The sequence below is a fragment of the Capsicum annuum genome, chromosome 4 (assembly GCF_002878395.1).
Source record: "Capsicum annuum cultivar UCD-10X-F1 chromosome 4, UCD10Xv1.1, whole genome shotgun sequence".
Classification (NCBI taxonomy): Eukaryota; Viridiplantae; Streptophyta; class Magnoliopsida; order Solanales; family Solanaceae; genus Capsicum; species Capsicum annuum.
Window position 1 is genome coordinate 119,674,762 of NC_061114.1, and position 11,926 is coordinate 119,686,687.

Consider the following 11,926-nt stretch of genomic DNA (forward strand, 5'->3'; position numbering starts at 1 on the left):
ACTCATGTTTTGTAACTCTAGAATGAAAGAAAATGTGTAGATTATGCTGACACTGGAAATGCGCTAAAAGGGCATGAGACCAAGTTGATACTACAAAGTATTTTCATTGTTGCAAAATCAGTAATGATGGCTTGGAAACTGCTAGCCTTGGTAAAAATCTTGTATTATGGGGCCAAATGTCAAGGCAAATGAAGACTACTTGAACTCAATACCAAAGATATCATTAACCACCTATACCGTCACATAGTTATTTCTCTTCGAAAGACCGCATTCATCCCCTTGATACAACACACTTTATTCTTCTGTCCCACCTCATCTTTCTCTTCCTCTTTTGGTGAATCAATTTACATTTAGAAAAAAATATATGTTTCGAGAAGATTCATATAACAAACTCCAATTGATCCGAGATTGAGGCATCATCCTTATTGTGACACATTAAACCTGTTCATCCTCTTGTTATAAATGACCTAATACTACGAGCTTTTTGTTGCTGAGCAAAAACTTCCCACAAAATACAAACGACCCTTCAGTGCTGCATCTGAAAAAAGAAAGTGATCTTCCTCCGACCAAAAGACGCAATAAAACAGGTATTCTATCCCTAAATTAATGACCTAACAAAAGCATCCTGCTCAAACATTCAAAATAGCAGCCTTAGTCATCTGTCATTTATCCATATATACATACAAGCTCGAGCCCAAAGCAAAAGGTTTCAACGAAACAACCTAAACCATCTAGCAAATGGAGCCTGCTAGGAACACCAATAGCACTAAAGCAAAACAAGTACATGTACTGCACACAGCATCAACACCCATCGCTTTGCGCATGTACACTCTCAAAACAAAAATAGTAAAAAACCTCAGAATAGAAACCAAATCTAAAACACTAGTGTCACAAATAATATACAAATCCAGGGCTTCCCGACATATCCCTCCGTCTGCCCATGTGCCAGAGCTGCTGGTCTCCAAAGCCGTTGGCACTGTCTTTAGGTGTGATTTAAAGTGAATATGACCTAACCACACTGATCCTTGTAAACAGGGTAGCACAAACTTGAACCCAGAATCAACAGATCATCACTCACATCCCGGAAGAGACTGGGCTGAAGCAAATGGTGAAAAGCTAGTGGTTGACTGACTATGCTGCAGTGGGTTGGGATGCCGACTTGATGAGCCAATATAACTCGACGAAGCATTTCCTGGACTAGGAATATATGGTGACATGTATCTTGAATTAAGAGGAGAAAAAGAAGGATAGCCCAATGAGTGAGGGGAAATCAAATAAGATGCACAAAATCTCTGGGAAGACGCATTTTGAAGGTCAAGTGAACTGCGGCTTATAGTAAGATGAGGTGACTGACGGTAGGACTGAAGCGACTGGTGGTTATAAGGAGTACTAGAGATTGATTGAGGACGAGAAACTGAAGGGGATCGGGATGCTCCTTCGCCTATTTGTATAGCTGATGATGAAGCTAATGACGATCTTAGGGATGACAACGAAGGTAAAGAAGCTAGACTAGAAGAAAGCAATGGTGTAGATTCTGATGCTGGTGGATCACCATTGCTAGTTCTTGCATCACGTTTACAGACGGGGCAAAACGTTCTCCATGATGTAAGCCACGCATCAACGCACATAGCATGAAATTCTGCAAAAAATCCGAGGAGATCCATTACTGGAAAATGACTTCATCTCCAGTAGAGAAGAAAATCTGATAAGAACACACGGGATATGTATGGCATATATCAACAAAATTACTGTCCAGGTTGGGAAAAGTATCCATATTAACTAAAAACTAAATCCCATACATATAGCAGCAGATAATATTCCTATCACACTTTAACGGTAGCTTTGAGGTTTTACTGCAGTTTCCTGCCTAGAATCTAGACAATGACTTTTGCAGAGCTAATATTCATCGATATGGATCCAGAATATAATTATTGAAATTGCTCCATATTTTTAAAAGTGGAAAATGCAAAAAATCAACAAGACTCTTTGAAGTTTTATCAAAAAAACATCATGTGTGATCATTTGATGTAAAGTGCATTATTCACAGAGAAAACAAAATGTATCAGACTTCAACCAACATTACCAATCTCAATATCAAACCTATAAAAATACTCTACATGTTCCATTCTATAAAAATAATCTGCAACATACCCAGCCCTACCTCTTAGAGATAGAGAGGTTGTTTCCAATAGACCCTCGGCTTATAAAAAGCATTTCAAAACACTTCGAAAAAGGGAATACAGAAAGGAAAGCAGTAACAACAACGAAATAATGTGAAATGGAAAAAAATACACAACATACAGAAGAAAGAACAGTAACCACGGAATAATGCGATAATCAAAGCACAAACAAGTACTGGTGGTAATAGAAATCGAAGAATGCGAAATTACGAAAATATTGCTAATATTACCAGTAAGAAAGTAGGTAGAGGTACGATCACTAAACCTATCCTGTGGGAAAGTGAGAGAATGCTCAACTACCAACTAACCTTCTATCATAATCCGTGCCCTCCAAACCCTCTTATCTAAGGTCATGTCCATAGTAAACTTAAAATGTGTTATGATCTGTCTAATCACCTCCCCACCCACCCACCCACCCACAATAACTCGCTCGGCTTGCTTCGACCTCTCCTAATATCCGTCATTGCTAACCTCTCACACCTCTTCATTGAGGCATCTAACCTTCTCTTCACATGTCCAAACCACCGCAACTCCGCTTCCCTCATCTTGTCCACCACTGTGGCATCTACATTCTCCTCTTCACATGCCCAAACCACCGCAACCTTCTCATGTTGTTCACCACGGAGGCCACTCCCACCTTGTCCCAAATATCTTTACTCCTAATCTTATCTCTCCTTGTATGCCCACACATCCACCTCAGCATCCTCACCTCCGCCACTTTCATCTTCTGAGCATGTAGGTTCTTGATTGGCCAATACTCTACCCCATACAACATAGTTGGTCCAACCGTCGCTCCAAAGAACTTACCGTTAAGCTTTGGTGGTACCTTCCTATCACACAACTCCAGATGCGAGCCTTCATTTCACCCATCTCGCGTCAATGCGATGTGTGACATCATCATCAATCTCCTCATTACCTTGAATTAAGGATTACAGATACTTGAAACATCCTCTCTTGGGGATGACCTGAGCATCAAGCCTCACTTTCATGCCGACCTCACGTCTAGCATCATTGGACTAACACTATATAAACAACCTACATGTACCCTTAAACATCATTCTCTTTATGCTGCTTCTTTTTCCATCAATAAAACACCACCTTTACCAATCAAAAAAAGATTACACCTCTGCAATCAAACATGAAAGCAAAAATGCTTAGGGTTTTTCAGTAAGAGATGACAATAATCAAACCCAGCACGTGTACTAAGCTCTGCAGGATAGCCATGACATGCTCCTGAACTAAATTTCGCTTGGCTTTCTTAGCTACAAACTCCCAGCTTAGGAACTTTTGATCTCTCCTGGAGAAATTAACTCAGCTGACCACTTCTACAGTATTACTTCACTAACAAGGTTCCAGGGAAGGATTTATTCAACAGCTTTAGACTAAGGTTTCTGATTTCTTTGACGGCATTAATTCCCGTTCATCTAGATCTGCATAGATTTCAAAAGGTCCATGACTCCATGAAGTGGATATGCTGAAACATAAACGACACATTCATCCAAAAGTTCTGGTAGAATAATATTTACTTACATTTGTAAGTAATATTATGATGCAGAGTTATAAATTTGCAAAATCTCATTTCAAAAGTGCATGCATGTTATAGGGTTACATCAGTGTGTTTCCCCGATAAGGGAACATGAAATAAACTTTTCACAGACAGAAAAGGCACGAGCAGAAGTACACAGATTGGTGGACAAACCAAGAAACAATAATGGGATCAGGTAATAGAGTGTTTTTTGTTCAGAAAGTGAAAACAATCTTTAAGCAAGCACAAAATCCATCATGCTACCTGAGATGTGGCTGCGCTGGGCGCTGGCCATGTCATAGACGAAGGGAAAGCCAGAAATGCCACTACTAAATTCCCTGTGGAGGTCCTAAAATATGTAATAAACCCTGAAATCCACCAATAATGCATATAACCTACCTTGATGTCAGCTATTTCAGGCAATTTCAATCACCAGGGTTTAACTTGAAAACATAAATAGGAAACCCTGCCAATCGACCACAAGTACAGAGAAAGAGCTTCTCCCATGGAAGGAACCAACCCTAAGGAATTAGCGCATTCATTGCTTTTACTTAAGTGCCAAATGGAACCTCTCTCTCTCTCTCTCTCTCTCTCTCTGTGAATATTATATATATGAACAAGATGGAAACCATAATACCTCAGGAAGAGAGAAGAACTTACTGTGACGGCAAGGAAGAATTCTAAGCTTGTCTCCCACACTATAGTCTTCAAGACAGATTGCACATGTTACTGATGTACAATTATCCTCCAAAACTGACGTAAATATCAAGCTTGGCATAGCTTTCACCAAACGACTACTCATTCCATGAAATTCATGAACCCGTGTGGCCCGGGTTCGTTCTCTCCGTATCCGATGTCTACGGACAAAGAAGCAGGTAGCAAGCACTGCTGACATAGCAAGTAACGAAATGAATGATATGGCCATGATGGACCAAGCAGAGTTTTCGAAACTTGGGATTATCCATACTTCAACATCAATGTCAGCAGAGTGCTTTTTCAGTCTTTCCCCCGAAGCTCTAGAAACAAACACCGCAGGTATCTTCACACCAGCAGAGTTTCCTGCCACTGTACCATGTGACTAGTTAAAAAACTTAGATGTTCAAAATTCAACGGTTTTAAAAACTTAAGCAACAGGAAGCAAGAGTTGAAAGTGGTTTTTACTTCTTTCAGACAATTTCTTGGTTCTCTCTTTCGGTTTCTCAAAGGGAAAAGGGTCAGTGATATAGTTGGCTCCTAGTTCCTCAGCTCTCAGCATGAAAATTCCTGATGCATTACATTGAGAAACTAGAGGCTAAAGCCAAGCATAGAAGATGTACATGTAATGCTGACAAATCAAATACTTGCCAGCAAAATAAGAAGTGTTTGTTTGAGCTTGCTATAAAATGAGCAAGCTGACTTCAAATATTTTGAAGCTACTTTTTCTTTTCATTTTTTTAAGCAGAAGATGGTTTCCAGTTATAACACAAATAGATGAAAAACCCCTGCAAATAAAACTTGAGTTTGAATCTCATTTTCAAGTCAGATACATTTTAATACAACATCTTCCCCATGGAGGGAGAGAGAGAGAGAGAAGGAACTTCGAGAAAAGCTCTTGATATATCAACAAAGGACGCTACTTCCATGAATTATCAGAAGTCCAACAGATATAGAACGTTGTTGCTTTATGATGTCCTTTTGTCTTTTCAACCAAGCATAATTAATGAGAACCACATGTTCGTCTAGTCTGCCTACTTTTTATGCACCATTAAATGCCAGGACTTAAATCCCAAAATTTCAGTAAACCATTACATTATCTAAAACATCAGGACAGCAAAAAGCACTAGATAGTGTTAGTGAAAAATTGCTATTTCTCAACAATTTTCCTCAAGTACCTTTCACCCAGTTACCAGTTCCAAAACAATTTTCAGCTGAAAACAGTCGTGACGTATAAACATACTTGTATAATTGTCACTTATCAAGAGAGAAAAAAAAAGGAACTTGTACTACTGCTATCCGGGACCAGGATAACTTATAAAAACTTGGAATTGTGCTCCAGGTGCTTTTTGTGTGAATCAAGTTCAGAGAGCATAGAGATCGTTTGCTTTTACACTGCTACACTACTGATCAATTATGGAAATGTTTCCTTCACATGGTAGGGACTTAAATGATGAATGCCCAGAGACACAACTGCGTGAAGTGCTAGAACATCAAGGGAAGGAACAAGTAGCGAAGGGAATGGTGGTACACTACACCATCTTGTATTTGATGGTCATTTTGTAGGGAAAGGAGTTTGAAGTGCTTTGAATACAAAGAGCCTGCTTGGATTGGTTTTTGGCTTAGCCAAATCCGGATTTTATCATTTTACCTTAAAATCAAGTGCTTATAAGCAGTTTTTAATTTACCCAAACACTACAAAAAGCGCTTAATAGCTATTTTGGCTTAAACGCACTTAAAATAAGTCAATCCAAACAAGCTCAAAGAAGGCTCTCTATAAAAAAGATCGAAATGATCTATTTTCTTTGTTTTATTTTTGGTGTAAACAGAATTTTACTAGTGAAAACAGAGAACTGTTACATCTAATAGGATCCTCCAAGAAGACAATTGGCATACTTTAGCATTTGATCTGTATTTTTCTTGCAACTTTGCGTGCTCTTTATCAATAAAATTACCAATTTTCAAGTACAAAAAAAAATAAAAAAATTGCCGAGTCAATTTTTCTTGTTTACAGAATTTCGATAACGTTGTTTTGTTAGAAAGGAGAAATATGAGTTTCTTCTTATTTACACTTCAATCGATTGAACATATCATGCCTGCTTATGCAAGAAGAAAGTGCATCAAAATAAAATGTTTATGCACCGTTTGTTTCAAAAAGACATCCACTTCAGCTAAACAATCATTAAGGCCCATTAAATTAAGAAGACGAATGATTTATACTCATAAAATTCCATATTCATTTGTTCATAATAATATTCGTAGACAACACTCTTTGTATGGGACAGTATAGATGCCACAGACCGACATAAAGCACATACAGAAACTTGATAAGGGATCAAAGCTTCAATGTTTCTTCTTCATGGATCAAATCTTCCATTGTGTACATTTTATAGCAAAGCCAAGCAGTTTTGTTAATGAGATTACCTAATGTGACATAGCTGGTTCTACCAATTTTGTGGAGCCAGTGAATCCTATGTAAACGTGAGAGCACCACCTTGTACCCCAATAAATCAAGATTATGGGGTATTAGCTGACAGAATACAAGAATTCGACCAGTTCCAGTGATATCCGCTCAAAATTAATCGATAAGCCATTTTATGATACCTTGCTACATACATCACCAAGTATCAAGTAAGACAGACCACTTCAGCCTTCATTCTAGAGCCCAAAACCCTAGTTTCAGCTGAATAAACTCTTAAATTGCCAATACACTTTAACTTCACAATGCACTAATTAACAAATTCAAGAGGAAGAGTTCATTAAAATCTGTTTAGACTTTTTACAACACAACATCAATTTCTAGTTTCCACCCCAATAAATCAAGATTAGTGGATTCAGGAGTACTAGCTGGCTGGATACAAGACTTCGATCAGTTTAAGTGATATTCTGCTTACAAAAAAATCATTATCCATTTTATGACCTCTTGCCACTTGCATAACTAAGTATCAAGTAAGTCGAAACCAGAGAGTTTGAACTGAATCAGATATTTAACAAAAATCTAATATTGCCAATAAGTTGTAACCTCAGAATGCACTAAATCAATAATTTCAAGCGGAAATTCATTACTTGCAACTAGATCACCGTATCCATCGTTGTATATAATGGCTGCCTTGAAACCTGCGGCCTGGGCTTGTCTGACTTTATCTTCAAAACTACATCCACCCCTTATTATCAGTAAGAATAGATCATGGGTGTTATTTTTAACTGGTTCAACCTTGTTAGACAAAGTCGTGCAGGCATCTAAAGGCTCCGCCACATACAGTGTCCCGCATTTGCCTGATCCCTTTACTGAGGGAGCTGATATTTGAAAAAGACTCATTTAGTACAAATTGTGATAGCATCAAATAAAGTAAACAGCATGCCAAAAAGAAATTTTAAGAAACAAGATTAAGTTTTTACCGAAAAAGCAACAGTACCAGCATTAAACTATCATGAATCAAATTGTACTCCATCCACATTTTCTTACTTACCTATATATAAATTCCATAGAATAAAATCAAACTGGAAGTAACTATTTATTATTACCCAATTTGTGAAACCAAACTAGAATACCAAAAAAAAAAAAAAAAAGATCAAATCCATTGCCAATAACAGAAAGTCATGAGCTGAGCCCTGCCTGCTAGTTCTTTCTGTACCATCTGCACTAATCTCTCACAATGCAAATAAAGATCCTTCGATTCCTTTTCCACACAACAAAGGAAAACGGGTAAAATTGCATAAAAGAGTGAAGTTTCATAGATAACTTCAATTTCCCAACAATGAACAATTGTCATCTCCAAACTGGATTGAAAATGGGATCTAGTTTACCACGAAACAGGGGCAGGTAAAATTAAATAAAAAGAACAAAAATATTCAGTATGAAGAGGAGTCTTGGAGTAAGTGGTAAAGTTGTTGCCATGTGAGCAGCAGGTCATGGATTCAAGTCAGAGAAACGGCCTCTAGCAAAGTAAGGTAAGGCTGCATAAAGTGGTGCGGCCGTTCCCCGGAACCGCGCACAGCGGGAGCTTTAGTGCACCAGCTGCCCTTTAACAAAAATCTCGAGTATTCATAAGCTACTAAAATATTAAACAAAGTCACCTTCCAGTTAACAACAACATAGCAAGTAGAACAAAGATGAATAGTAAATAGAAAAGAATAAGCAAAACTCACCAAAATTAGCTTCAATGTCTTCAAAGGATAAAGTGTTGTTCTTTCCTATCAAAACCACATTACCAAGTGCTCTACAACCCAAAAGACAAACAACACACAGGTACCAAAATACCAACAAATTCATCATCTCTAATAAAACCCTTTCAGCCAATTATCATCAAGAAAACAAGAAACCTAAAAGCCCAGAAATAAATAAAAAAAGGTGTCAATTCACCATCTTTGACTCCATAATCACATCCCAAATCTCATAAAACCCAAAAACACTTCTCAAGAAAAACCCCCACAAAAAGGAAACCTGTTACTACTCTGTCTGATTAAGGAATAGAAACATCAGCTTCCATTCTCAGCACAGCAACAATGAAACATTCGCTTCTCGATAATTTTCGCCCCTTTTTGGTGATTGGGATACAAGGAGAACTTTATGGAAGGACACGTGAATTTTTGGTGCCCAAGTACGCTTGGGAAAAAGAAAGAGAGCAAAAAATTGCTGTATATATATGACTAGTGGCACGAGTCCCGTGCTAAGCTCGGAGCTCGGACTCAAAACTCTAAATATAACAACGAAAAAGGTACGATCTGCAATTTAATAGATGATACAAATATATTATTCGTTATATTTTAGGTATAAATATATTTATCGTTAATAAAAAGATATATATATATATTTCTAAACTTTAATAAATAGTATAGATATATCTCGTCAATAAAAAAATATATATATACTCGAGAACTTTGATAAATGACACGTATCACAATCTTGTTCATTTGTCCTTTTTAAATTTAATTTATCATTATTCTATCCGGAAATAATTCTAATTTAATCCACAAATCAATCCAAATAATAACTCAAACCTAAGTAGGTCTAATAAAACCTTCAAGGCGCATCTTTATTCACGCATGTTCATTCCTTCTTTCTTTTTCTATTAGATCGGATCGGATTTGGGTTATTATTTGAATTAGGTTATGGGTTAAATTAAAATTATTTTGGGGTGGAGTTGAGATAAATTAAATTTAAAAATGTGATTGTAATACGTGTTCTGTCATTAGTGAGAAAGGTATATATATATCTTTTCATTAACAAGTATATATTTGTACCTAAAGTACGACGGGATATCTCTGTACCATTTATCAAAGTTCAGAGGTATATTTATATCTAATGTATGATGGGGGTATATCTGTACCATTTATCAAATTTTAGAGGTATATATGTACTTTTTTAATAAAGACAAGGGTATATTTGTACCTAAAGTATGACGTAGGGTATATCTGTACTATTTATCAAAGTTCAGGGGTATATTTGTACCTTTTTCAATATAACAAATATAATTTTAATTGATTGAATAAGCATAATTTATGTTATCTTGGTTGCATAATTAATTTAACGTATTTGCACTTGATTATTTTATTTTTTTTTGATAAGTTTCATAATTATTATGTTCCTTAGTCAAATAATTGGATAAATTTTAAAGAAAATAATAATTTATGAGGAAGCAAGCTTAGCGTGAAATTTTTAACAAATTTGAAAGAAAATAAGTGATTTGATATTATATAAACTAACATGATAAATCATGATAATTGCAATTCGACATTTTTATAAACTACTGTGCATGCATTTTTTTATATAGATTGAGAAATATATACATTGAGAAATATATATATTTTTTATAGGCAAAATGACCTTCTGGACCCCTGTATTATGTCGATTTTGTAAGTTGGACACTTCTACTTACATGTTTATCATCTGGACCCCTGAACCCACCAAAAAACAACATTTTAAACCCTTTTTTCGTGAGTGTAACACACTTTCCCCCACGTCAGCTGTCATGTTAGTTGTCACGCCTGACACATCTGTCACGTCATCTGCCACATCATTTTAAAAAATAAAAAATAAAAAAATAAAATAAAAAAATATTACATCAAATTTCAAGTCATTTTTAAAATGCTACATAACAAATTAAATATTAAAATTAATTTAATTAAATATGAAAAAATTATAAATTGTAGAAAAATTTGAATAATCATGTTTTTATTTTTTCTCACAAATTAAACATCAAATCCATTCCAAATAATTAAAATTCTTCTCCAACTAATTTAAATTTTTAGCTACAAATTCATATATACAAACATAATAAAAAAAAAATATTTTTAAATTTGAATATTTTTAACAAATTCACAAAAAGTTTAATTTTTTTCAAGTGAAATTCACTAATTTTTTCAATATTCACTATCACTCACTTTCAATTTAAATTTCAATTTTAATCCCCAAGAAAATAAAAAGATTTCAAATTTAAATTTTAATCAAAAAAATGAAAAGAATTGAATTGAGAGGAAAAATTAAAATAAAAAATAAAAAGTGAACGTGGGGGGGGGGGGTAGGAGGTTGGAAGAGTGTTGGGGTGAGGTGTGGGGGCTGGACGGGGCTGGGGTGGGGACGGGGCTGGGGGTAGGGTGGGGAGGGGCTGGACGGGGCTGGTGAGGTATGAGAGGGTGGGGACGGGGCTGGGTGGGGACAAGCTGGGGTAAGGGTGGGGAAGGGCTGGACGGGTGTTGAGGTGGGGTGGGGAGGCTGGGTGGGGTGTGGGGGTGGGGAGGGAAAATATATTTTTATTTTAAAAAATTTTTAAAAATATTTTTAAATTATTTTTTAATTTTTAAAAATATATTTAAATTTAAAAAGATGGAGGGAAAAAAGGACCCTTTTTTATTTTTTTTAAATTTTTAAAATATTTTAAAATTATTTTTAAAATTTTAAAAATATTTTTAAATTTAAAAAGATGGAGGAAAAAAAAGGACCCTTTTTAATTATTTTTTTTAAATTTTAATATTTTTTTAATTATTTAATGTAAAATTGGCCAAAAATTGACCCACACTCGCACCCTCAGGCGAGTGGCTACACTCTCTTTGTCCTAGTCACCATGACCTTGCCACATAGGCAAGGTCAACGGTCAAAGGGTGCAAAAAATTATTTTTTGATAAGTTCAAGGATCCAGATGACAAACATGTAAGTAGAAGTGTCCAACTTACAAAACTGACATAGTACATGGGTCCAGAAGGTCATTTTGACTTTTTTATATTAATTAATTTTTCACTCATAATTCTTTCCGTCATAATTTGATGCTAGTTAAATGTGATGATTTAAGTTTAGCCTTAAATAAAATTTCACAAAATAACTTAAATTCACTAAACTTTATTTCAAAATCAATCTAGTTCTTTCTTTCTATAAGTGTTATGCTTAAAAATAAATTCTTAGTTTACCATCAAGAAATTTCAAAGACAATTCAATATCGATCAATGACGCTACCTTTATTTTCAACACTATATGACATCATTCACCAATTTCTACTTTAGTATTTATAATGCATGTTTTAAAGGTGTGGAT

General features: G+C 35.6%; 1 protein-coding gene across 2 annotated transcripts; it reads right to left on the reverse strand.

The window, feature by feature from the left end:
• Nucleotides 1-629: 629 nt before the first annotated feature.
• Nucleotides 630-9,120, reverse strand: LOC107868028 (receptor homology region, transmembrane domain- and RING domain-containing protein 2). Of its 2 annotated transcripts, XM_016714581.2 has the most exons (5): nucleotides 8,548-9,120; nucleotides 7,465-7,695; nucleotides 4,867-4,968; nucleotides 4,366-4,770; nucleotides 630-1,639 (listed from the first exon to the last, which is right to left on the reverse strand). In XM_016714581.2, exons 1-5 carry the CDS (start codon nucleotides 8,672-8,674, stop codon nucleotides 1,071-1,073), a joined length of 1,434 nt encoding a protein of 477 aa, XP_016570067.1. In that variant the 5' UTR covers nucleotides 8,675-9,120; the 3' UTR covers nucleotides 630-1,070. The 2 variants fall into 2 exon arrangements, with proteins under 2 accessions (XP_016570067.1, XP_016570068.1); XM_016714582.2 differs by lacking the exon at nucleotides 4,867-4,968 and having other exon boundaries at nucleotides 8,548-9,104.
• Between the last annotated feature and the right edge of the window lie 2,806 nt (nucleotides 9,121-11,926).

What these genes read in the sequence shown, in the direction of transcription:
- LOC107868028 (XM_016714581.2), bottom strand. Translation starts at nt 8,674, where the DNA reads ATGATGAATTTGTTGGTATTTTGGTACCTGTGTGTTGTTTGTCTTTTG. An exon ending in CAAGAAATTGTCTGAAAGAA is followed by an intron (nt 4,771 to 4,866) that starts GTAAAAACCACT and finishes CACATGGTACAG; the next exon opens with TGGCAGGAAACTCTGCTGGT. An exon ending in AATTCTTCCTTGCCGTCACA is followed by an intron (nt 1,640 to 4,365) that starts GTAAGTTCTTCT and finishes GATTTTTTGCAG; the next exon opens with AATTTCATGCTATGTGCGTT.